This window comes from Pezoporus wallicus, unplaced genomic scaffold (genome assembly GCF_028554395.1).
Source record: "Pezoporus wallicus isolate ANWC-B61680 ecotype Strahan unplaced genomic scaffold, APGP_CSIRO_Pwel_v1 contig_8824, whole genome shotgun sequence".
Taxonomy (NCBI): Eukaryota; Metazoa; Chordata; class Aves; order Psittaciformes; family Psittacidae; genus Pezoporus; species Pezoporus wallicus.
Window position 1 is genome coordinate 542,243 of NW_026642442.1, and position 26,729 is coordinate 568,971.

At 52.2% G+C, this 26,729-nt stretch overlaps 1 protein-coding gene across 3 annotated transcripts in view; it reads left to right on the top strand.

The window, feature by feature from the left end:
* CCDC9B (coiled-coil domain containing 9B) overlaps positions 1–26,729 on the top strand; it is a 63,557-nt gene that overhangs the window by 24,113 nt on the left and 12,715 nt on the right. For 2 of the 3 annotated variants that reach the window (XM_057430559.1, XM_057430560.1), the window contains 8 exons: positions 153–257; positions 1,409–1,573; positions 10,208–10,357; positions 18,723–18,797; positions 21,544–21,728; positions 23,048–23,097; positions 23,604–23,657; positions 24,096–24,189. In XM_057430559.1, coding sequence (XP_057286542.1) covers positions 153–257; positions 1,409–1,573; positions 10,208–10,357; positions 18,723–18,797; positions 21,544–21,728; positions 23,048–23,097; positions 23,604–23,657; positions 24,096–24,189 — 878 coding nt within the window. Of the gene's footprint in view, positions 1–152; positions 258–954; positions 1,018–1,408; positions 1,574–10,207; positions 10,358–18,722; positions 18,798–21,543; positions 21,729–23,047; positions 23,098–23,603; positions 23,658–24,095; positions 24,190–26,729 lie in introns of all 3 variants that reach the window. The other variant, XM_057430561.1, reaches the window with a different exon arrangement.

The following is a 26,729-nucleotide window of genomic DNA, read 5'->3' on the forward strand; positions in this document are numbered from 1 at the left end:
TTCCAAGGGCACATAAATGGGACACAGGTTGATCCACTCCCTTTTAGAGGTGGAGGTGTGGAGCCATTTAGGAGTAATCCTGATCAGGAAAAGGGACAACACCTGCAGACATGCTGGTACAGGCTGATGATAAGGGTATATGTGTGTTTCAGGAAATAGAAGAGGACAAAAAGCGAGCTGAGCAGGAGGGAATGGCTGTTACCTCCAGGAGACCCAAGCAGGATGGACTCACTATTACCATCACCAAAGCTCACAATGTAAGTGCTGCCTCTGTCACCACGGGCCAGCTCTCACTCCAGCAGTGTTTCTGAAGGAGCCACCACAAAGCTCTGTGAGGCACAGGACATAGCTCCTAGACCCTTGCAGGAGGATGGGAAACCTCTGCAGAGGTGTGTGATCAGGGTGGTTTTAGCTTCCAGCCATGCCCAGGCACCTGCAGCCAAGCAATGGAATCCACAGGTGAATGAACCAGTGTGTGCACAGGCCCTGGCCGGGTCCCTGGTGTCAGCATCACTGCAGATACATAGGCAGAGCATATGAGGTGTATGTGTGTCACTGGAGGCGTCAGGAATGCCTCTGGGAATGCTTGTAGGCTGGGCAAGGTCATAGGCTCCTCAGGCTTTGTGGGTGAGCAAAGCAAGCAGCTCTTGGTTGCTTTGGGGCAAAGGCTGTGGGTCACAGGCTTCCTTCCCAGCTGGACCAAACCTGTGTCTGACCAGCCCTGTCCACCCCTCCTGGCAGCGTGGGGCTTGGTGAACCAGTAAACCACCCAGCACTCCTGCTTTAACCTCCTTTGCCAGGGCCAGAGTGGAGCTCACTGAGGCAGCCCACCCTCCTTCCATGCAGCATTCCTGGTTCCTGGATCCAGGCGAGCACAGTGCTCGTGTCTCAGCCGTGCCCAGCCCCTGCCTCTCTCCAGAGGTGCACTGTTGCACACATTTTTCTCTCATACAGGACCTGAAAGATGCAATTACCCAGACTGAACACTATGGACAAGATAGCCCAGCCCTCTCGATGGTGAGCAGCACCCTCAGGAGCCATCCCCTTGGCTTCCAAGGCCGTCTCCATCAGGACTTAGGCATTCCCGATCTAACTCAGCTGCAGAAAGAGATGAGGATGACATTTGTTTCCTATGACTCTGGCATTTTAGCCTGAAATGTCAGATTTGTAAGTGCAAAGGATTTTGCAGACCCACAGTAACTGTGGGTTTTGGTGCTTAGCAGACAAGGAGCCCCTTGTTCCCTAAGGAATGTCACGGCACCGCGCCAGGCGCGGGAAGCCTCCTCGGGGCAAGGCTGCCTTGGCTGTAGCTGGGCTCCCCATGTGTGTGCAGGTGTGTCTGGGGAAGGGAATCCCATCACTAAGCCAAGGGTCTGGATTTCCTAATGGAAATGGTTCCGCTTTCCAGGATAAAAGGGTGGTGAGTGAGAAATGGGTGAGCCCCTGCACTACGAGCCCTGTGTTCGGCATCGGCAGTGAGGAAGACGAGGAGGAGGAGGAAGCAGATCATATGTTCACCTTCAGGATGGGGAAGAGGATGCAGCTGGCTGTCACCATGGACAACAAAGCCAAGGTGAGCAGGGAACAGGATCCCTCTTACACTGTAGCCTCTTGATTTACAAAGCACCTTTTGTTCTGCCTCTTACTCGAGCTTGCTGCTCAGCATGTCTCCTGGTGCCACATCTCCAAATGGGATAAACCCTTTCTCTCATTTCTCAGTCCTTCAGCACAGCCTCAGTCTCCATTTCGAGTTGTCACACACTTCCCTCCCTGTATCTGATTCAGGAGTCAGCCTCCAGGCCTTGCTGACCCTCCCCGGTGGCTCCATCCAGCCATGTGTGACCAGTTCCCTTTCAGAGAGATCAGCCACTCATTGCCCTCCTGGGCCACCAGTGGGTTGCTGTGCCTGCAAAGGGGATGAGAGGAAGTGGAGCTCAGACAGACTTAGCTGCATTACTATTCTCAGGGAAGCAGTGATAAAACCAGCATCGTTTCTCCCTGTTAATGTATTCCAGACAGTCCTAAATACAGGAGGAAAACCAGTGACAGGAGTATCTGTGGCAGCTGCCAATGTGATGGGCAGAAAATGCAACCCAGTCCTTGCAGACTTCATTAAAAACTATGTGAAAAGGCAAAGGGGATAGAAAATGCTGCCTCATTTCTTAAATCCCAGAACATCCTGGGCACTACCCTGTTCCCTGTGGAATTTGTGCCTGTAGGATTAATGATCCAATGGCAGCTTTGGCATGTCGGGACTTAACTTGCCAGGAAGGGTTTGATGGACCTTTGGCAGTCGGTATTGGCAGCACATCCCAGGAAGGATGGGCCTGCATGGGCTTCACTTGGGGTGTATCTCAGGGCCCTGATCCTGTTCTCCCTGGGCACAGTGAGTTTAACCACAGGGATAAATAGGAGCAAGGATCAGAAGTGCCACCTTCTTTGGAAGCGTGGTATCTGCATGTGCAGGTGCAGCTGTATGGGACTCAGGGAAGCCTTGCTGGGACACTGGAGTGGATGAGACCACCTCCTGCCACAGTAGCACTGGGAAAAGGAAGTGGTGGCAGCAGATGGTGCTCCCGTGGGTCCCCTTTGGGGCCCAGCACCATGCTCTGTGCACAAAGTGAGGCTGGGTTTGAACTGAAGGCCAAGCCAAAGACATTCCCCAGGGTCCTGAAGCAAACCCCACCCTTCCTGCTGCCTGGGGCAGGAGCGCTGGAGCCTTGGCTGTAAACAGGAGGCAGGGAACAATTTCTCCCTCTGAAGCAGCTTGCAAACATGTCTCTGATGCTGTGCCTCCAATGCCTTTTCATTGCTGTCTCTCTAGGACATAGTTACCTCTTCTTTCCACGAACAAATAGGCCGCAGTGATTGTGCCATTATGAAGTCATGATGTGTTACCTTGAAGGAACTGAATCATCCAGGAAATAATGCACCTCTCAGAATGGTTTTTGAGGAGAAAGGGACTGAAGCCTCTTATTTCCTTTGTTCCAGAGAGATTACCAGTAGCAAGAACATCCCCTTCTAATGCCATTTGGTTCCAGCACAGCCAAACCACCTCCTGATGCTAGGGGAAACGTTCTGCTTTTCCTAGAACAGAGGGTACACAGAAACCTCCCCATCCTCATCACAGACTGAACTCTGCCGGTGAACTACTTCAAGGTCTCTCCTGGCTTTGTAGCTCTGCGTGGGCTTCTCTCTGAAGCAATGACATGTGCAGAGTGAGTGCCTCTTGCCGACAGGCCATGTCCCCTGCAGCTGCTTCCAGCATCTTTAGCTCAGAATCCAAGCCCTAGATAGGGATTTGTGGTAGCACAAAGCACTGTGCTGCCTTAACCTCTGTGTCAGCGTGGCCACTCCATAGACCTCTGAGATTTTAATGCTGGCAACACAGACCTCTGTGGAAACTCCCCTAAGTTCCCTGTTATATGGGATGTGTGACTTTGCATTAAGAGCCTTTCACAGGCCTTAGGAGCCGCCCAGGGTCTCCGGGGGTGTTGGTGTAAAGCACAACCCAGCAGCCTCACTTGATGACAGAGGAAGACTGATTTAGTGGTGAATGTTCCGTTGGCATCAATCCAGAACCTTTAAATATAGTTCTCAACATGAATGAGTAGGAAGAGCATGGGGCTGTAATGGGTGAGAGGGAAAAATGAGTAAGATTTTGGACATTATATTTGGTATCATGTGGAGCACAAGCTTATTTGTTGCTGCTGCCCTGTTAAGGCACCAGGGGTAGGTTGCTTGCTCCAGCATCCCAGTGAGCTTCACCACGTGTCCTTGGAGGCACTTGCTTAGTGATTCTGGGGTGACTGAATGGACCATCACCATCCTTCCTATGACCATGGCAAGGGTTGCTGGGCTGTGCTGAAAACCTTTTACATTCATTCCTAAACATCACAAATCTTTGTAAATGAGACTCCCCAAAGGAAATGCAGGTGGAAAACTGCATAAACTGGACAGAAGCTTTCCTTTGTTCCTCAGATAGGTATTTCTGACACTACCTTTGCAGTCTGGAGCATGCCTCTGACATAAGATGGGCACTTCTCAACATAGTTTCCCCAGTGAAGTGCTACAAGGCAGCAGTGTAGCTTTGTTTGCCTGTAGCTGCAGAGCTTGTGCCAGTCTCAGTCCTCGTGCAGGCAGGGAGTGAGCTGGGACAGGCCCTGTGGAGGGGACAGGGTGGCTCTGCCAGGCCCTGTTGTGGCTGTTTGGGCTCTGCTCTCTGCTCTTGTTGGCTCTGCATGGGAGCTTTCCTCATCTGACATCCCTTGCTTTGGGAGCTGGGAACCAAGGACCAGTAATTCCCAATGTGGGACAAGCAGTCTAGGAGATCACTGGTACTGTTAAACTAAGAAACAAGGGAAGGAAGACACGTGTTGGCACACTGTGCAGACTGTGCCTTCGGGTGATGTCTTAGTACTGTGGGAGCAAGGGAGAGAGGGTATGACAAAGAAAAGCTGGTGGTCCCCCAGCCCCTATAGGTCCCTCTATCACAGCTCTGATTTCCTGTATCAGCCTCTGAGCCTTCCCTGCCATCTCCTCAGTAAACTGCAGGGTTTAATGGCATTGCCCACTGCCAACCTTCCCAATGTGACTTTTAACATCTAATGGCCAAGGAAGGTGCCACCACCCCATAAATCCAGTGGTTTACTTTGAGGCTTCCCCCCTGCTCATGGCATTTTTGGGCACAGGGGCCTGTGTGTTTGGCTACATTGGTTTTCAGGTTTGCTGTTGCACTCAGGACCCACGTCCCTCCTCAGGAAGGACCGTGTCAGGCTGTAAGTGATGAAGCTGTCTTCAAACACACCCACCCTGGCAAGGGGTGTTTGTGACCATGTTACTGGGGAAAGGAGAGGCCATCACCACCTGAACACTGCAGAGCTCTAGGGAACAGCTAGAATTGATGCTTGATGCAAAAGCTACGGATTAGGAGCTTGCTTTTCCCTTGCTAAGCTATCACGGGGCTTACTTCCTCAATTAAACAACTGTATTGTATTACCTACATTGAGTACTCTGTTTAGGGCAGAGCAAGCTCAGTTCTCCAGTTCATTACCTAACCTAGGATTCCTGTATGTGCCTGCTCAGGGCTTAAAGGAGGGAGGATGTATTGCCTTGAATGCTTGAGGAAGCTCAGGGTTATCCCTGGAGCAAAGACATTTCCTGGGAATAATAAGTTCAGCACTGGAGTATCTATCAATCAGACTCAGGCAATTCAGTGCTTCCAAAGCTGGAACCAGCCTCTGAATCATGCTACAGACAGAGCAGGGAGACAGCGCACAGTTAAGAGCCTACTCTGCAAGGTGTAACATGGCCATCTGCCTTCAGAGGGTGTCAGTGGATCTCAGCTCTTCCTCAGATACATCCCAGTGGCACAGGACTGGGCCCTGTGCAGGACTTGAGTCATTCCTGTGACTCCCAAAAGCTTTGCTCTGACGGTGGGAGAGCACCGTCCTTGGGGAGTGTTTGCATGCTGGGGCAACAGCAGCACCTTCCATGGGCTGTGGAGGTCCTCAGTGGCAGCCTCCTGGGCTGGAGGGAGGCAGATGCTGGGGAAAAGAGAGATCCTTTGGTGGAAGACTGCTTTCCAGGTTGCTTTGTTCAGTTGCCCAGACTGCTCTATAGAGCACTTCTTCCCAAAAGACATGAGAGAGGAGCAGGGCTTTAGGAGAGGAGAGGCTGGTGTGGGAGAGAAAGTGGAGCGGTGCAGTCTTACATACACCAGTTCCAAAGTAGGGGGACTGTACTTGTCCCTGCTGTGACTGCACTGGTGGTTCTGGGGTTAGGTCACAGCCCCAGGATGTGTAGGGGGCCTCAAAAAACTGGCAAGCCCTTCTCTTCCATGCCTTCCATACATAATCATAGAATCCCAGCCCGGTTTGGGTTGGAAGGGACCTTAAAGCTCCTCCAGCTCCAACCCCTGCCACGGGCAGGGACCCCTTCCACTGGAGCAGCTTGCTCCAAGCCCCTGTGTCCAACCTGGCCTTGAGCACTGCCAGGGATGGGGCAGCCACAGCTTCTCTGGGCACCCTGTGCCAGCGCCTCAGCACAAGGCAGAGTTTAATTTTCCTTGTAAAGGGGAATTGTGAGGCACAGACAATGCTTCATCCTTTCCAGCTCTGGGAGGCAGCTGAAATGGGAAGGCTCAGGTTTCCAGAGCAGCTGGCAAGCTTTCAGTGTTCACTACCTTTTCTTTGTGATGGAAGGTGTTTGTTCGTACATCTGGAAGACACGATCCAGTAGTGTAACCTTGTAAGGTGCCCTATAAGAGGGATCCATTGCCCTAGTCTTTAAAGGAAGAGTTAAATAAAACTGCATTTCCCTTTGCTTATCACAGGAGGAGCACCTCTGTGGGCTGTTAGTGCTGGTGCACAGCAACTTCCTAAAGTGACTATGTTAATGCTGTATGTGTGAGCTACTGCATCAGCTCAGTATCACTGACAACAGGAGTGAGAGCAGAGGATACTCTTGTGGCCACAGACATTGTCCCATGAACCCGGAGGGGATGGCAGGAGAGATTTGCAGCTTCACATCTGTGGTCTGAAATACCAGACCAGGACAGTCTACTCAAAAGGTCAATTTTTCTTCCACCCACATCCATTAACTTGGATTTGCTCTGACATAAAGAGAAACCACATTGGTTTCTGACTGCAAGCGGGAATCCTGTGCTGGTCATTCTAATTCCAGTCTCCAATTTGAGTGAAATTGAGGACTAAAACAGATGAATTGCAGAACATGAGCAGGATTTGAGACATTCCTTGTGTTTTAAAACATCCTGTGTTTGCTTAGTTCTGGCAGTGGAAATATGTCACCTTTGGCCATGATGTGATTCAGTCACTTGGAAGCAGGTGCCACTTAAAAGCCAAGACCTAAGTGCCTGTGAGCTTCAGGGCTGACTGATCCCTAATCCTGGTCTGCACTGCCTGGTTCCACTCAGATAACAGCCAGAGCTGCAGAAAACAGGCAAAAGCACTAAATTCACACCTGCAAATTAAACTCATTACCTGCATGCATCTGCACCTTGCACAGGGATGCAGCCCAGCTAGTCCCATCTTCTTGATTTAAATGGTCCATAACTGGATCTTCCAGTGTGCTGAGTGAAGCAGTTCTGACTGCCACTAAGCTGGGGACTTGGGAGGTTCAGAGCAAACCTTGCCAGCAGAAGACTGAATCAAAGTTGGCCCATAATGCCATCTTTGGAGGCCCATAGGCCAGTCTTTTCCATGCCCTGGTCCTACTGTGTTGCCCACCCCATTCAGCAGCAGGCCAACAGTTTGCTTTGCTGCTGATGTGTCTACACGAGTCCTTGCTGACCTTCACATCTCCCACTTGTTCCAACTCCAGGTGAGCTTTGGCTTTCCCAGCTCAATCCCTGCTCGCTCAGGTCCTGTTCCCATGCTCTTTCTGGAGAGCCTGTCCCTTCCCACCTCCCTTTTTGCACTGAAGTTCAACCAGGAGCAGCCTGCTCAGCCGAGCTGGCCTCTTTCCTCACCTGCTCATGTTCTTGTACAGCAGGAGGTCCGTCCTTACGTGCCTGTGCCTTGTCCATGGAAACCAGTCAGGTCTCCTGGGCTCCTTTTCCCTTCCACTCAGCTTCCTGCAGGAGCCTGCCTGCCAGTTCCCTGAACAGCTCAACATCTGCTCTCCTGAAGGCCATGGTCTCTAGGCTGCTGCTTGCCTGGATTCCTGCTCTCAGGCTCCTAAAATCCACTGTCTTCTGGGCACTGCTGCCAAAGCTGCCTTTGACCATCACATCTTCAGCTCTGAGGTTAGTAATCAGGCAGTCACTACTAAGCTGCAGTAGCACAACCACTTGTAGTGTTATGGCTGCAATGGGATGTGTAACTAAGGACAGCATTGAATGCCCTGTTCATGGAGGGGGAGTAAAGCTCAGATTTCAGAGCAGTTTAGATCCTGGTTTGAACTTTCTGGTTTTGCCCACTCTGATAAAACCGTATCCTTCTTTAAACAGATAGAGGCTAAAACCTTCAAATGGCTCACACAGCTTATAGGTACGGGGACTTTTCCAGGACATAGATCCTGGCTGCAGGTAAAAGTACACCAAAATGTCTGGCTCTGGTAGGTGCCAAGACACTTGTACTCCATAGAAGAGAAACTGTGGAGACCTCAGAGCAGCTTCCAGTGTCTGAAGGGGGCTACAAGGATGCTGGACAGGCACTCTTCATCAGGGACTGCAGTGATAGGACAAGGGGAGATGCGTTCAAACTGAAACAGGGTTTCAGCTTAAAGTTCGGGTTAGAAACAAGGAAGAAACTCTTGCTTGTGAGAGTGCTGAGGCGCTGGCACAGGGTGCCCAGAGAAGCTGTGGCTGCCCCATCCCTGGCAGTGTTCAAGGCCAGGTTGGACACAGGGACTTGGAGCAAGCTGCTCCAGTGGAAGGGGTCCCTGCCCGTGGAAGGGATTGGAGCTGGAGGAGCTTAAGGTCCTTTCCAACCAAGCCATTTTATATTTCAGTGGTTGCCTAGTCTCTTGACTATCAGATTTTGCTCTCAGGAAAAGGATCTTGACATCTTTAGGGATGGCCCACAGATGCTGGTCCTCAGCAGCAGGCAAAGAGGCTGCATTGATACAAACATAGAGAACAACCCAGAAAGTACTAGAATGGGTGGAACAGATCGGCAGCAGATCCTTGCTTTGAACACGTGGCTTCACTTACTTGAAGCAAAGCAGAAATTGCAAGGCTCCTACTCAGGGCAGCAGAACTTGTCAGGAGCTACAGCTGAAACCTAAACCCAGAGCTCTGTGTGCTTGGGGAACGCGTGAAGGCTTCCCACCGTGTCCACCCAGTGCGGGCAGGCAGAGCCATCAGCAGCACAGGAGAGCATCCTCCCCTCACGTGCACCAGACCAACTGGAGAACTGGCTCTGCTGAGACAGCAGCATGACACAGATGTGAGGGAAGAATAAACAAGGGACTGAAGGTTTGCTGCTGGAGGTGCTCCAGCACCTCCTGAGCACATTTAGCATGTGTTAGGAAGCTCGATGACTGGACAAGCCATAAAAAAGCCCTTGCTGACGGAGGCTGTCTGCAGCAAGGCTCCCTCCTCGCTCACGTCTGCACTTCTGGCAGAGCCAAGTGAAGATGAAGCTAATGCAAGCCATCTTGATGTCATCCGTCATGGCAATTCACTGGTGCTTGCAAGGCTTCCTCACAAACCAGAGGTCAGTGCGTGCTGTTTGGTTTTGAAAGCAAGTTCGTAGCAGCAAAGAGTTCCCAAGTTTCACTGAAGTTTATCTGGGCATATTGAGCTCCTTTGAAACCGAGGCTCCAGAGGTGTGGAAGTCTAAGGAAGAAACCAGGAGAATACACCATCCTTTAGAGAGGAAGCTTCTGGGGTTTGTTCATCCCCGGTACAGTGGAGCAGAGGAATCATGCAGATGGAGAGGGAGGAAAAGATCAGCGATAAAGATGGCGATGATTTATGAAGTTGCTCATTTCCTTGTAAGGCAGCAATAAAAAGGCACATGATGGAACTGAAAGATGATCCTTTGACATGAGGAGAAGTATGTATTTTTGTACAAGAGATGTGCTCATGTTGTGGGAGTGATGGCTCCGGGCACTGCCAGGAGTTGAGCCAGCTCCAGACATCATTCCCACAATAAGAACCAGATGTAAATCCATGCAGTAAAGCCCTGAACTGATACAGACAGCTGGAAATAATACAGGAAAGGGGGAAACTGCCCTTGTGCAAGGAGTTCATAGATCACTTTTCTGCACGATTCCACTGAATAAATCATAGCTTTGAAGGTGATAAATTAACAAGTGTTAGACACTTCAGGGTAGTAACTGCTTTGTGGGCAAGGATGGAGAGAGCCTCAGCATTGCCTTTCTCTTCCACCCTCAAGGCTTCTGCTCCAATGTAGCCTCACACTGTATTGGGACCTGTTGTTTGGTGAGAGGACAACTCCCCATTTGTTTCCAAGACACAACTATAAGATGGGTTGCCTGTCAAAAAGAAACCCGTGAGTGGTCATGCTGCAAAGCAGCTGAGCAGGATAAATCCCACCCTACCTAGCTTGTGCTCAGCTAAACCTGTCTGTGTAAAACGACATATCCCTTAAAGTAGGGTGCCAGCAAGACTGACCCTCTGGTTCCTGTCCCTGTTCTGTGGGGCTGGGCTCTCTCCTGGGAAGGGCCCTGCATGGTTAGGGCTGGTGGGATTGTCCTTAACTCGTCCCGTCCTTCCCAGGGCAAGCGCATCGTCAGTGAGAAGCGCTCCGAGTGCTTCCCCGGCGCCGGCAGAGTGCCGGACCCCAGTGAAGAGGAGGCAGACCATTTGGTGGCTTTCCGGCGGGGCAGGAGGATGCAGATTGCCATCACCATGGATAACAAGGAAAAAGTAAGTGGAGTGCATCGTGTCACTGTCACCCGCTTGTTCTGCTGCCGTGAGAAGGGCTGTGGAGACAGAGGAGGGGCTGGCCCAGCAACGGGGCACTGCCTATTAATAGGGTGGAGCTTATCACCGTCAAACTCACTGGCTTATATCCCTGTGAGAGAGGAAAGGCTACAGTCCTTTCCCTTCTCTCTGATCCTAGCTAGAGCTAGCAGGCTCTTGAACACACTAGTCCAGAAGTAATACCTGTTTGGGATGCTCGATGACAGCACTGTCAGATACGGGGTATGAATCTCACCTCCTGTCTCTCACCAGCTTCTTTTTGGGGCCATACAGCACATTGAGTCAGGAGCACTGTTCTCTTCACTCACTGCACAGCTTAAAAGTTAACAGGGCTGGGCAATATCTGCTTCTGGACCCAAGCCCTGCTGTGCCTGGCCATAACCTGCAGGCTGAGCTGCCTGAACTTTGTTAATCTTTGAAGCATATTTCAAATACTTCATTGCAAATACCTTCCTCTTTACACACACGGAGGCATGTGATACTTTATTGGAGAGCTTGCACAGATAAGTCAGAATGCCTGCAGCAAACAGGGTCACCGAAGACTAGGAAGGAAAACAACACTTAGCGTGGCTGCCAAACACACCCAGGAATGCTGGGAGACCTATGCAGCACCCTCTGTGGGCCAGCAGCCAGCCATCTGCTCTCTGCCTACATTAATCTTAGCTTCTCCTCCCCACCAGGGTTTACCTAGGCTCTGAAAGCCCATGTGCTCCTCTCTCATAGCTATCAAGCAGCTTTTTGAATGCCATAAACCTCATGCAGGCTGCCTGACTGAGCCACTAGTGACCATTCTCCAGAGGTTCATGGGGCAGATGTCACCTATTTCAGTCTAAGCATCCTTGAGGCTCTCAGATGTAATTCTGTAATGTGCAGAGCAAGCATCTCCACTTCTGCCCTTGCTGGCCTTGTTTAAATACTTGTCTCTGAGGCCATCAGGCCTGGGACTGTGCTAGGAGACAGCAGCAGGAGTGCCTAGGTTTTGGCTTCAGATCCTGTGCCCTGGTTTAGGTGCATGGACAGCCTGGAACAGGTAATCTCTCATATGCTTTCATTATGGAATGTGAAATGCAAAGCTGAGGGTCCGTGTGTGTGGTTTTGGCCGTGCCTTGCTCCCACTGATCCAAGAGCAGTTAGATTGAGGGTGTGTATGAGAGCGCAGGACTACAGCTGCACTGGCTTAGAGCCACAGCTACCCACAGCTTTGTACCTGAACCTCTGAAGAGCTGATGCTTCAGCCTGTAGGCTGGCACAGAGGGTGTCCCTAAAGCCTGGCACATTTGATGTTGGTCATTCAGCAGAGGTTGGTGTCCTGGGTCTTGCTCCTGCCACTTCCAGCTCCCACTGTGCTACCATTCCTTTGAGCTCATTCATTTAAGTTGATTCCCAATGAATACAATTAGCTCCATGTAAGAGTGCAAGGAGCTCCCATAACCCTGTCAGCCCTCCTGCCCTGTGCATACAATTGTACATAACCACAGTGGTCTCCTTCACACAGCTTGGGCTAGGAGGTAATCCTGATAATCCCCAGCAACACAAGCAACTCTGCTGCTCCTCCTCAGATACCAGAGTTCAGTTAAAGCCTTCCCTTGTTTCTTCCCTTCATCCAAACCCAGTTGTGCAGTTGGCAGAGGGTAGGACTGAAGCCTAGGCACTCTTCTAGCAATGGCAGGCTAGGTGCTGGTGTGGCATCCACAGGGAGAGAGGATTGTGTAGTAGTCATTTGGTTCCTTGTCTGGACAAGAGGAGGATCTCTGTCAGAGCACGGGAAAGCCATAGACTTCATAGAACTCTAGCTATTGACTGACACTACTGAGGAGCAGTATATACCCTCAGCATTAAGACTGAACAAGAAGATTAGTTTTGCTTGATCCTCTGGTCTTCTGGCTGGAAAGAGCCTGGCTCAACAGCAGTCGTGGACTGACATCGCCAGCAGCACCCATTTAGTGATAGATAGCATCGTGCTTCTTGCTAGCACAGCAAAATTGAGCTCAGCTCAGATTTCCTTGTTCCCAGTGATTTCCCTGGACAGATCAGGCCCTGTCCCATCCCTCGCTAATGAAGATATCTTCATATTGGCACTTTAGGCATGTAACCTCAGACAAGAGCTACAGCAGCCGGGACCAAACCCAGCTCTCAGCACGCAGGCACCTTACAGTGAGGCAACAGGATGTGGCTGTAGGGCAGTTCCATGCTTGGATTCCACAGTCACCTCTGCCAGCTACTTTCTTCCATGTGCACTTGGCCAACCTTTTCCCGGGATCAGTGACAGAAGCAGATGGGGCCTGAAGGGACAGATCACGTTGGCATCACAGCCTCATGCCAGCTTGGGCTGGTTGAGTCGAGGGAGGTTTGGTCTGGCCCATCCTGGCACTTAGCTGCTCCTAAGGTGCACTAAGGGTTAGTGTTTGAAACCAGTGCTGCTGATGGTGACAGTGCTTGCAAAATGGAAACCAGGCAGGTTTTTAGACTGGATGTTAGGAACAATTCCTGCCCCAGAGGGTGCTCAGGCATTGGAACAGGCTGCCCAGGGCAGGGCTGCAGGCACTGGCCCTGCAAGTGCTCACACTGTGGAGACAAGGCCTCAGTGCCGTGGGTCAGTGGTGGTCTTGGCAGTGCTGGGCAATGGTTGGACTGGATGAGCTTAAAGCTCTTTTCCAATGTGGTTGATTCTGTGATGCTGTCTGTCTCATGCTGTGCCTCGGAGCAATGAGCTTCTCCAAGAGGTGCTGGAAGACTGCAAAGAGCAGATCAGAGTTAGTAATTCCAAACTCTGTACAACCTCTGTTAAATGACTTCAGCCTGCAGAGCTGAGCTGGGAAGTTGAAGACAGCAAAGCATTTGGGGAATAGAAGCCAAATCCCAGCAGCACTGGTGGGATCCCAGCATCCACCAACCCTGGCAGCCCTGGGTGCTGATCCCTGCCACGTAAGCAGGGTTGTAGTGTGTGTGGCATGTGAGCAGTCCTGGGTGGCTCAGCACAGCCTCCCTCCAGGGGAAGTGAAAAACAGGGAAGCAGCTGGCAAACAGGGAATTGTGTCCAGTGGCTCTGCAGCCCCAAGCAACCCCAGCACTGCAGCAGAGCTGGGTCCCTCCCAGCATGGGCCAAGCACTAACTGGTGTTATCACAGCAGGGTTTTGCCCTAACACTGAGTGTCTGCAGCAGCAGCCAGCAGCACAGCATCAGGGAAAACCAGAGAATCATGGAATCATGGAATGGGTTGTTTTGGAAGGGACCTTAAAGCTCCTCCAGCTCCAACCCCTGCCATGGGCAGGGACACCTTCCACTAGAGCAGGTTGCTCCAAGCCCCTGTGTCCAACCTGGCCTTGAAGGAGGTTGGTCCAGCACTCATCCCTCCCCTCCTACACCCACCCAAGTTAGGGACCTCCCCTGCCAAAACCAGCATCAGGCTTTTTCTTGCCTGAATTCTAATCTTTCTCTGGTTCTGAGTCCACCTGAACTTTATCCCCAGCCAGGAGCTGCAATGTTAAGTGATGTCCTGTGTGGAAACATCCATCCCTTCTTGCTCTTCACACTTGTTACCTGCACACTGCACTGGGTGTTTCTGTGTTGTGGGAAGCAGTGCATGGATCATCCTCTGCTCATGTCCCCAAAGCACAGATGGTTTTATAGACCCATTTCTCATCTCCATCCACTTTGAGACTCACCCTGTTTAGACATGGCTGGTGAGGAGCTTGTTCTGTATTCCTGATCACTCTCTCATTACCCTTTGTTGCTTTTACTGTATTCAGTACAAGAATTCAAGCTGTGGATGTACTGAGGGACAGAACAATGTTTCTGGCTTGTTCTCTGTTCTTTTCCTAACAACTCTGCACTTTCTTTGCTTTATTTCTATATCACTGAGCTAACGTTTTCAGAGAACCAGTCACAAGAACCCCCAGATTTCATTCCTGGGCATCAGTCACAGTTCAGGACCTGTGGGTCTGTGTGTAAGAGGGAGCATTTTTCTCCATGTGAGTTATTTTGTGTTATTTGTATTGATTCTATGATATTGAATTTCATCTGTAATTTTATGATGCACGCATTCAGTGTCGACATCTTTTGCAGCTCTTTTCTGGCAAATAACTTTCTCTGCCCTGGGTGATTTAGTATTGTGGGCAAACTGTCATCTCCCTGTTCCTTTTCCAGACCATTTATGAGCATGCTGAGCAGTGCATGTTCCAGTGGCACCCCCCTGCTCATCTTCTACCATGGAACCTGATGCAACTCCACAGCCTCCAGTGCTGCTGCTGGCTTGGAGGTGCCCCATCTGGGACCTTTCTTCCCACCTCTGCCTGGCTGCCCCTATGTCTGCATCAGGGCTTTTTCTTCAAGCAGTAATGCCTGACGTTTAGCACCAGTTTTCCTACCAGCCACTGCGTGCCCTGGCAGCGTTTCAGGCTCACTGATGCATCAGAGCTGCGAGCCAGCAGCCCAGGACCAGTGGAGCACAATGGTTACTTAGCAGGTTACAAATCATCTGTTAAACAGGCAGCTGATAGGGCTTCAGGGCTTTTAAACTGTCCTTTTATTAACAGAGTTTCCCAGGATGCTGTATCAGAAATGACTCTTTGTAATCAAGAGACACAGAAGCAGCTTTCAGATAAGCCTGACTCCTGTGCTTGTGTAGGAGAGAAAGCAAACCTACTGCTGGAGAAACAGTGGCTTTTACACTGCAGATGGGAGGGGAAGTTGGGCAGAAAAGGGGCTGAAAAGGCTTCAGCTCCTTTCAGCAGCACATTCAGGAGGCAGAGTTTCCAAAAGAGATAGGAACAATACCCTCTGATGTCCGGATTCAAACCTCCTGCCCAGTGGATCCCAGCGGGGGACCCAAGCACTGGAGAACCAGCTCCAAGCTCTTAAAACAGTCTCCTCCTGCAGGAGAAATGCCAGTTCTGGTGCTGCCACATCCTGGAGAAGTGGGTACCAAAAGGTTAATTCAGCACATCTCTTGGTCTTTATGCTTAAAACAAGAACATAGTGAAGAAGCCCCAAGATGTCAAAGCCTGATAATGCTTTTGGTTTGGACTTAGTCTAAAACAATCCTCAAGATGGCTGGGTAATGGCATCAGCGTTGTCACCACTGCACATTAACACGGGCGGGGTGTATCAGGAAGTCAGACAGACCCAGCATCAGGAAGGATTTGGGATCCCTGCATCCTGGTTAGGAGCAGGCTCTGCACCACCCAGAGCCCCTCCATGGCTGAGAAATCAAGAAACCTTTGGCCAGATCTGAGGATAAACAGACATAATCTCTGCCTGCTTTGGGTTTGTGCGCCCTCCTCCCGTCTCCTCCGCGCTGAGCAGGAGCAGTTAAACCCTGACATGACAATGCCACTGTCAGATTTCATCATCTGGGGGGCGGAGAGGAGGAAGGAGGGGAAAAACATGTTTTGCTTCCCCATGGCCTGGGTGTGTCAGGGGAGGCTGACAGCAGCGCCGGGGCAGCGCGGAGCCAATGTGAGGATCGGCTGCTGAGCCCGTGCAAAATGTGATGCTTGGATTTAATGCTCTTAAAGGTCTTCTCCATCCTGGCTGATTGGATGAAAGCCGAGCAGACCACGTCCAGTGCAGAGCAGCATTCCTGCTAGGGAAGAACAGGGGGTTTCTGCTCCTCTCTCTTCTCCCCAGGCCCTTTGAGAAGCAGAAACAGAAGCAGACTAAGGGAAAAGGCCGCCTGGCTTGGAGTGACGGGTGTGAAAGGATGGAGAGTCACAGAGTGCCCGTGACGGAGGGGTTTGTGGCGTGCACCCGTGAGCTGGTGCCCGGCACGGGGCAGCCCGGAGCGAGACGCAGGCACACACAGGGGCTGGGTCTCCTCCCAGCCCCGTTCCTGGGCGCAGGCTCGCTCTTTGCTGCTCCTTGGCAGAGGCAGAGGCGGAGTGGAGCTGAGCTGCAGCCAGGCAGAGGCTCGCACGCTGCTCCCCTCGCCGTTACTCACAGCCTGGCGCAGTGCTCCGGCTTCCCGCTTCCCACAGTCAGGCATTGTGAAGAGTCCCAGCTGAACCACGCTTCGCATGAGCTTGAATGAGAAGTATGCAGGCTGAACTGAAACAATCAGCACGCCCATGCAGCCCCCTGCCTCAGTTTCCCCATTCATTAGGAGCTGTCGTTGGCATGCCCGAGGCAATCAGGGCTCCTTCCCTCCTGTCCTCCTCCCACACAGGGTGCTCCAGGGACAGAGGGGCTCCAGCTCTTTCACAGCAGCTGATTCCTAGGGACTCTTCCTGATTTGTGAGCTGCTTTTACAGCTGCTTTAGAGACTGAACATCCATCTGCACCCTGCTCCGCAGCCAGCCCCCTCCAATGAGCAAAGTTCCCAGGTTCCTGCTCTTTGAGTCTCTCTAAACAGAATCCCAGCCTGGTTTGTGTTGGAAGGGACCTGAAAGCTCCTCCAGCTCCAACCCCTGCCACAGACAGGGACCCCTTCCACTGGAGCAGCTTGCTCCAAGCCCCTGTGTCCAACCTGGCCTTGAGCACTGTCAGGGATGGGGCAGCCACAGCTTCTCTGGGCACCCTGTGCCAGCGCTTCAGCACCCTCCCAGGGAAGAGCTTCTGCCTCAGAGCTCAGCTCAGTCTCCCCTCGGGCAGGTTCAAGCCATTCCCCTTGGCCTGTCCCTCCAGGCCCCTGTCCAAAGCCCCTCTCCAGGTTTCCTGCAGCCCCTTTAGGCACTGGAAGCTCACTGAGGACTCCTAGGACAATACAGCTGACACCTTCCTCATTGTTTCCAAGGATCTATTTACACAAGCTGCACACCAGTCAGACCCGTGAAGCTGTCATGCACTGGGTGCAATGTCCATGAGCCCTGGCTCTGCGGTCCCACTTCCCACCTGCCTCAGGCTTGGCACCTGTGGACAATGCCCAAAAGACTGTCCCCAGCTTGCTCCCTGCCAGTCCCACCAGGTACGTGGGAAGGGCTGCAGTGGGATGAGCTGCCTTTGGAGGCTGGGCAGAGCCAGCAGGAATTGAGGCTGGAATCCTGAGGTTCATAGAATCACAGAATCAACCAGGCTGGAAAAGCCCTTCAAGCTCATCCAGCCCAACCCTTACCCCAGCACTGCCAGTTCCACCCTAACCCATGGCACTGAGGCCTCATCTCCATGGTGTGTGAGCACTTGCAGGGCCGGTGCCTGCAGCCCTGCCCTGGGCAGCCTGTTCCAATGCCTGAGCACCCTCTGGGGCAGGAATTGTTCCTCAGCTCCATCTAAACCTGCCCTGGGGCAGCTTGAGGCCGTTTCCTCTTGTCCCATCCCTTGTTCCTCCTGGCTCCATCCTCCTGGCAGGCACTTGTAGGCAGCCATCAGGTCCCCCCTTGAGCTCCCCACACCCAGCCCTGTAATGCTGGGCTCAACCTGGGGCTGACAAAGGCCTGGGATAAAAGTCGTGTTCCAGCCCGGGCTGGCCCTCCCTGCACCACTGCTTTCTGGAAGCGCTGAGCTGGGACTCTGTGCTCTGTTTCCTCTTTGTGTTTCAGTTTTGCTTGGCACTGCAGAATGGCACCGTGGTGACCTCAGCCCCCCCCACCCCGCAGCTCACAGGGAGGGGAACCTGGGGGCTCTGCTGGGCTGCAGCACCCCGGAGCCTCTCGCTGTGGCAGTGTTAGTGTGAGGCTGACACAGCCCCCAGAGCAGAGCCCCCAGCACACACCAGCCCCTGCCTGGGGGGCTCAGCAGCATCAGGGACCTGCTGGTACCCTGCCGTCTTCTGCCCACAAGCAGCCCCCCTGGTGGCACCCAACAGCCTTACCTAGCCCGGGCACAAAGCCTTTCTTAAAGGCATTCATGCTCTGCAGACTGTTCTGCTAAGACCCCTGTGGTCCCAGCATGGCTGTGGCTGTATGATCAGTCCCACACAGGGGCAGAGACCTGCCGGGCTGTGCCCTGCCTCCTGTTTAGTGTCTGCAGTTCATTAAGGCAAAGGGGCTGATTTTCACCTGCCAGGCTGGGGCCTGTGAACAGCAGAGCAGAACCTGCAGCATGGCTAAACCCTGAGGAAGCAGGGATGGACCTCAGTGGAAGAGCATCACGTTTGACAGGGACAGAAGTCTTTACTGTGTTGGACCTCAGTGGAAGAGCATCACGTTTGACAGGGACAGAAGTCTTTACCGTGTTGGACCTCAGTGGAAGAGCATCACGTTTGACAGGGACAGAAGTCTTTACCGTGTTGGCCAGAAACCAATCTTCCCTCTTTTTCTGACCTTTTCAGGGCAGCTCTTACATGTTCTGGTGGGCACAGGCTCAGGCACTGACACCTCTGCCAGGAGGCCTTGCTTAATACTTGACGTAATCCCTGTGTCTGTGCTCTTGCAGGCAGAAGAGAGGAGAACAGCAGAGAAGAGGAGATCAGACAGTGACAGGGGCCCAGAAAGTGAGCATAGACAGAAGGTGAGTGGGGTCCTGTGTCCCTTTGTGGGGGAATCCTTGTTTTGGAAGAGAAAACCAGTAGGATGCACATCCCAAACAGTAATTGCTGCCTCAGCCCTAAAGGAAGCAGTCGTGTGCTCTGATGTGGTGCCCACTGTTCAGCCCTCTCATCACCCAAAGCAGATAACACAGGGTGCCCAGAGAAGCTGTGGCTGCCCCATCCCTGGCAGTGCTCAAGGCCAGGTTGGACACAGGGGCTTGGAGCAAGCTGCTCCAGTGGAAGGGGTCCCTGCCCGAAAGCTGGAGGAGCTTCCAGGCCCCTTCCAACCCAAACCACTCTGGGATTTTATGATTCTATGAAGCAGTCAGCACTGGAAAGAGGTGACAGGGAACCTGCCCTTCACACCTTGTCATGGCTGCTTAATTCCCCAGCACAGCAGCAGGGCTGTTAACAAAGGGTAAGGAGCTCACCCATGTGGCAGCACAGCCCAAGCTGGTTTCTCTCCCAGAACCATTTGCTTGTGTGTTGAAAGGCTCAGGCTGTTGAACTACAGCCCCTCATTTCTGCAGAAGCTGGGTAGGATGGAGGTAAATTAAAGCACAGACCTTCCCTCTCACTGTTGAATGCAAACTCTGGAGGACGTCTGGCTCCCCTGAGCCTGCAGATGCTTTAATTAATGGAGCACAAATTGAATAACCCCACCTCAGTGTGCTTCATTAGGAGGACACAGATGGGCTCTTAAACATTAATTCCAGCTGAGATCCCCTTGAGCAGAAAAAAGGGGAGCACAAGAGCCTTGTGGTCCAGCTAAACACAGCTATGCTGCAGGTAAGGGGAGCCCCAGCCAGGGACCAGCTCCCCTGCTCTGCACAGCCAGCTCTGCATCTACCCATGAGTGAGCAGGGGCATCAGGCTCAGCCTTTCCTTTGCTTTTGGTTTCCCCTTTGCTAAGGGTCCAGATAATGGCTCAGGGCAGCTTCCTCATCCTCCACCTTCTAGAGGTTGAACCCTGCTGTGTGATGCTCAGCTCTGCATGGTTCTCCTTTTTGGGTACATCAGGATCCATCACGGTAGGACATGTGTCTTACCATACCATGGGGCTGGAAGCTGTGGGGAGGAGCATCTCTGGGCCTGTGCCCCAGCCCAGGGAGCAGTGCTTGCCCTGGCTTTGCCCCAGTGTGTTTTGCCTTTCTGCAGACCTCATCCCCCCCTCCCTGGGGATGCAGTTCAGGTCCCCAGCTCCTGCCAGCTAATGAATGGAGGAGCAATTACTGCCACCCCATCTCCAGCCCACGCGGGTGGGTCTCCTTGGTAACAGGGCTTTCAGTCCCTCCTTCCTCCCTGCTCTGCTTTTATCCGTGCTGCCACACGGAGGAGTTAATCCCTGTTTGGGAAGGGGTGAGGGAAAGGCACGTGTAAGAAGTGATGAATTAGCTGCTGGTAATTAGCACCCCAGGACTCAGCTCTGCACTAAGCTGTTTGCTGCAGTGTTGCTTGACAGCACACCATGGTCACTTGGCTCCTGCTTCCACCACGGCCATTCATCTGACAGTGGGGCTGCCCCCAGCCCCTCCAGGCTCCATCAGCTCTGCACTATCTCCTCATTAAGCTTTAAGGTTTTGAACAGTGGCAGCAGTTAACTAGTGTGTCATGAGGAGGAGTGCTAAACCAAGAGGCTGAAGGCAGTGAAGGCAAAGAGACCCTTTGCTCTGAGGAGGATGCTCCTGGCCATCACAGTACTGCATCCCCTGAATGCAGGGTTGGCACCAGCCTTGTGACTGCCCCTCTGAAGGATGCCTGGTGGCCACAGAACGCTGTCTTCCTTCAGGACCTTACGAGCATGAAGGCTTTCAAAGGCATAACTTTGTGTACCAAAGTGTTCAAGTAGGGGGCTAATCAGCATCTTCTATGAGAGTTCAACCTCTCAGAGTCGGCTGGGAGGCGTTGCAGGCACTCCAGGAGCTATGTGCCATAAGCAAACCTTAGCAAAGTGCCTCTTCCAGGAAAACCTGAGACCATTTGGTCTGAAAACCTTCAGGTGAGCAGGAGCACAGCAGGTCACAGCCACTGTGTAGTGTGTGCCTGCAGTTAAAGTGACTGTAAGTACAGATGGGGTGAATCAATCCTGTGGCCACTTGTGCATGGAATTAAAGCGTGTTTTCAAAGTTTGGGATTGGGTATTGAATATCTAGAATGAAAACCAGCATCTTCTGGCATCTGCCTCCCAGATCAGGAGGTCTGGTGCAGTGAAAGCCAAAGAACCATTGTGGTTCAGGTGGGGGAAATAGCAGTGAAGCCCTGTCTCATTAAGGCATCAGGAGTGTATCCAGGTGGCAAAATACAAGGGTTTAGGTGGAAGCAATTTTAATGCTTTGAAATGAAGCACTCTTTGTGTATTCTGGGTGAAGTGGGACAACTTTTCAGGAATCCACTGCCACAGATTCTCATTGTGGAACATCCCTGGGAGGGAATGGTGGCGTGGCTTGTTCTGATCTAAGCATGGATTTAGAACAGGACTCCATCCAAGCTTTGTAACCTCTTCTGCCTCCCTTTTCCTCCCTGTAAAGCCACCCAGCGCTGGGACCAGTGTGTTGAGCCTGTGGGTAAAGCACTGTGTGTGTGCACATCACTTCAGAGAGAGAAGCTGACCTTGCTCCAACCCCTTCCAAGTGTTGCTGAGCATCTCTGGTGGCGGCAGCACAAAGCGCCCTGAACGCAGCTCCTTCGGACATTGTTGTTAACGAGAAGCTCTCTCCCCTGTGTTAGGATGGTGGGAAGTCAGGCCCGAAGAGCCCTGGAGACCCGAGTTTCCCCCTGACAGGACGGGAGCGCTCAGAGTACCTGCGCTGGAAGCGGGAGCGGGATCAGATTGACCTGGAGCGAGTGGCACGGCACAAGAACGCGAAGGGCGAGTGGCGACGGGCTTGGGATGTGGAGAAGTCAGAGCACATGTAGGTCCTCCTCTGTCCCAGGTGCTTTGTCTGCAGCAGGCCACCTGCAGCCCGTGATGAGCTCATGTGCAGCGATGAGCTGCACGTGCCTCTCCCTGACCCAATCCACACTGCTCTTCCTCCTCCTGACCACATCGATCAGTGGGACCAGATATCAGAGTGATTCTCATGTGTTCTGTCTGAGCTGAGGGCACCTCCCCTGATAGGCGATAGTGCGTGCTGACAGACTGCCTGCCTTGGGTCCAGTCAGGACTTGGACTGTGGGAGGGAAGTGAGCATGAGTCAACGCTCAGTCAGCTTCTGGAGGATTCTATCTCCACATGGACAAATCCAATGGCAGGAGGGTGCAGGTGCTCTGCTAGAAACAGGGATGGACAAACTCACATTGCTAGTCCACAGGCTTTCGCACTGCCCTGCTTGTTTCTCCTTTGAATCACAGGACAGGCCAATATGCCTAAATCCTCCACACCTCATAAACTGACCTGGTTCAGGCACTGCAGTGTGAGGGGATCGCTTCAGAGCTGCCTGTGTGATATGTGGACATGCAGGAGACACTATGGGAGAGCTCCTAATGGGGTCTGACACTTCCCTGCTTTAAACACTGTCTCTCTAACTGTGCTTGTTCCACTGGGTCTCAGCAGCTGGAGAGCTTTGGAGGATGACTTGGCACCTGCAGCAGGACGGGTTTTGGTAGGGTGTGCAGTTGGGGAGTGCTCTGTAGGTTTGCTGGTAGGAGTTTGTACAGGGCAGATAGGTGGGATGATGCTTTGGCTGAGGAATAGGATCAAATACACAGATTTTCAGTTCCTGAGACCCAACTGAGAGAGGGGAATTGATTCAAGTGGGTGCTGAGTGTTGCTGGCAAGAGAGCTTTGAGCCCTATGTTCTCCCATCTATTCATTTTTAAGAGAAAAACCATAATACAAACCAAGCAGGATTAGAACCCAACCAAACGAGTCTGATCTGAGATGGCAAGTCCTGAAGCTACTTTAGATTGTGTTTGGAAGCTGCACTGGAGCATGGTACAGCTGTGCTACAGGCACCTCTAGGCTTCATGGACGTTCACAGAACTCGGTCTGTACAACTGGGTACTGACATAAAGGTTTTGGAGGTTCTCCTTTGGGGTAGAATTGCCTCACAGCCTCCTTTCTCCTGGTTGGTGCATGCAGCTTCAGCTCCTGCTGCTAAACCTCTATGTGCCAGTGGGCTGGTGCAGAAGGGCCGAGGCTGGAGCCTGCGTCGTCTCGAGGTCTCCTGCCCATGCTTTGCACACTGGAGGAGAACGCTCAGGTCTGACAATGCCTGTTTTTAACCTGCAGGTTTGAAGAGGATGGGGAGCCAGCCTTGGATAATCCCAGCAATAAGAAAGGTTGGCAAGGGACACCCAGACTCTGTCCTGACGCTTAGTGAACGCTGATCCTGCGATCCCAGTGCCGCAGCAGCCGCCGTGCTGTCAGTTGTGAAACTCTCCCTTTCTGGGCCTCTGAGCGCAGTGTTGGGGTCTCAGCCCTCTCTGCTTTGCAGAGTGCTCAGGGGAGGGGATTTGAGCATCTGGGTGCTAGTGCTTTTTACCTCCCCAGGGAGAGCAGTGGCTTCTGTAACCTTGTACGACACAGCGCGGAGGCTCAGCGCTGCCTCCTTTCCCAAACACTGGGTTGAGAGGCAATCCTATTCCAGAGCACGTCATCTCTGATCCCTGTGGCACCTGCTGGCTTCTTTACTAGCATAAGTCCATCATGACTCCTGTTGCTCAGGAGATGGACTGGCAGAACAAAGCTTTCCCTTGTGACACCCTACCTGAACGTCAGGCTTTGTGCTGCGTGTCCATTGCAGAGCCTCGCTCACTTCCGTGCATGCTTTGCTTTGTCCTTTCAGGGGGAAGAAACGCAAGGAAATTCCAGCACAAATCCTTTCCTCCCGATGGGAGAGGTGAGTAGACCACAGGACTTGGTTCTGTCACCCCGCTGAATGTCAGCACCTCATGGAGAGGGTTCTTGCCAGGCCTGCTCATGGATTTGGAGTGCCTTTTGGGAGCATGCCATGTGGCTGCTCTCATAGCTGTGTGGTACAGTCTGTGCCATGTGGCAAGGGAGAACAGGAACAAGTCTTCCAAGAACAGCGCCAGGCAGACTAGCCAAGGAATGATTTGAAGTTACAATTGGAATTTGGAATAAAAACTGCAGAAGAAACACCCCTAAATTCTCAATTTGTATTTATTATTTTAGATAATATATGTATTATGTGCATACAGCTTCAGAGGCTGCCCCACCAGAGGTACTTCCCAGTCACGGAAGGATGTTGGCCATTTCTGTGGTCCATCAGCTGGTTGTGCCTGCCTCTGCATGGCATTTCCAACCTGTCTTCTAGGTGGAGCAAACGCGAGCAGTCCTGGTCCAAAAGTGGTACCTGCAGTGAGCAGCCGAGCCAAAGGCAAGGACAGGCTGACCGGCAGAGCCAGGAGGTAAGGAGGCTGGCAGCACTGCAATATCCCAGCTGATGGCTGGGATACACACGTCCAGGCCTCATTCCTTGCTGAATTGTGAAGAGGGACAGATAAAAATGATATTGGTTCCATCTGAACAGCAGCTGTTTGTGTGAGTTCATGTTGGCTGGGACCATGTCTAGCAGGACTCCGTTTAGAATCCCAGACTGCTTTATGCTGGAAGGGACCTTAAGGCTCATCCAGCTCCAACCCCCTGTCACGGGTAGGGACACCTTCCACTAGAGCAGTTTGCTCAAGTCCCCGTCCAACCTGGCCTTGAATACTTAGTCTTATCTGACTTCCAGTCACTGCTGATATAAAGGAGCAGCCTCCAAAGATAGTTCTCAGCCGAACTGATGGTAATTAGGATTGATGCTGTGCTACAGATGCCCCTTCTTAATCAGTCCTTGAAGATCCCAGGCTGGTGAGGAGGAGGTGGCCTGCTCCTGCTGTGGGCAGCACACAGCAGTGTACTGCTTTGCACTGAATTCATTTCAGAATATCAGCAGAACCAAGTGTGTTTCACAGGTTCATCCACATCCTCCCAGGGGTCCCCTCCCCTGCTGCTCTTCATAATTAAACTTGAGTGCAGTTCCCAGCTTTCTGGAGCCACACCAGCAGTTTAATAACAGTGACTGGCATCTCAGCACTGCCATCCCCTTTAGTGGGCAACAGCAGGGTGAAGGCTTGATTACAAGCCTCTTCATTTATCCATATAAAACCATTCCAGCAGCATTTAACGTTGGCATTCTTCAGCTAGGCAGGTCAGTTGTGACCGTGCAGCTATGATGTGCAGAGATGTGCTTCACGGGCACTCGCAGTGCTGCCCACCACAAGTGAGTTAGCTGGAGGTGAGCTGCTGCTTGATGTTACTGGCTGACATGGAGAGTGCTGGGCAGGGTCTGTGTGTGCAGGATTCTGCTGCTTCAGGACAACAGAATCATAGAACCCCAGAGTGGTTTGGGTTGGAAGGGACCTTAAAGCTCCTCCAGTTCCAACTCCAGCCACAGGCAGGGACCCCTTCCACTAGAGCAGCTTGCTCCAAGCCCCTGTGTCCAACCTGGCCTTGAGCACTGCCAGGGATGGGGCAGCCACAGCTTCTCTGGGCACCCTGTGCCAGCGCCTCAGCACCCTCCCAGGGAAGAGCTTCTGCCTGAGAGCTCATCTCAGTCTCCCCTCGGGCAGGTTCAAGCCATTCCCCTTGGCCTGTCCCTCCAGGCCCTTGTCCCAAGCCCCTCTCCAGGTTTCTTGGAGCGGGTCTATGGTGCAGAGCCTGGCACTGTATTAAGGCTGAAGATCTTACATTGCTTTTGTTTCCAGTGGCTGTGCACTGAGGAAATGCACCTGAGCAGCCATAGCTCTGAGCTGGTTGTGCTGCAGACCGGGAATCCACTTACAGCATAAAGATGGGGTGTCTTGTGCCTTCCTGAGCCCTCTCAGTTAATCATGCTTATAACAATTCAATTTAAATCTGATAAATCTATGAAGAATGGGATCAGCAGCATGCAAATAATCCAGTTATCTTTGTGTGCTACATTCCATCCCTTGCTGTCCTCAGCTCCATCCCAATAAAATGTACGTGGAAAGAAAAGCTGATGAGCTGAAGAGCATCCTTTGCTCCACTGCTTCTCTTTGGGAAGAGCCATTCCTGAAGCTTCTCCTCTAATTCAAACCTCAGCTCAGGGAGTCCTTGGGGTGCTGAATATTCCTTACCTTCACTTGTATCTGCCCTTTATCGCTTAGATTCCTCTCCTATTTAGGTCCAAGCAACTCAAGAGCAGTGCTAAGACCCCTTTGGAGCATCTGGTGGTGACTTCCAGCAGCATCTTACCCATAAAGAATTTGGAGCCAAGCTCCCATATGAGCATCTGTGATGGATAGCACTGGCCATGCTAGGGAACACACTGAGCATTTCATTGCCTCACAGTCATTAATAACACTGGTGTGTTCATGGTAATGATGGGGAGGAGACGCTGAGTGTTTCAGAACTGCTGTCTAGCTAGTGTGGGCTATCTTTAGGCCTGTGTGGGTGGTCTGTTCTGGGCTGGCTCTGCAGGAGCCGTGCAGTGCTGGAGCAGGGGGAGGCAGAAGCCTGTAATTCCTCTCTTTAGATATCCAGCCAGGGAGGGCAGTCATTGATCCCACCAGCATCAGTGCTGAGTGCAGAGGGGAGCTGATCACCAGGGCAGCCCGTGCTGGAATTTGACATGCTTGACTCTGTAGGATGAGCTCTATCCCTACAGGCTGATGTTCAGAATCTCTACAGGGCACCGTGGCAAACAGAACACCAGCGGTGGGGACTGCTTATAAGAAAGGGTCCCTTTTGTGGTTTGAGCTGGACAAGGAGTGGCAGGGACCTGGTGTGTATTCAGGACAAGACCCCCTGGCTGTGGTTTGGTGCTGGGTCTGTCTCCAAGCCTTGTGGGACTGCTCCAAGCTGCTTCACCCTCTGGCTCTGAGAGCTTTGAGGTGCTTGTAAATGCCATTCACTTCTGCCCTAAGGACAGTGCAGGATACAA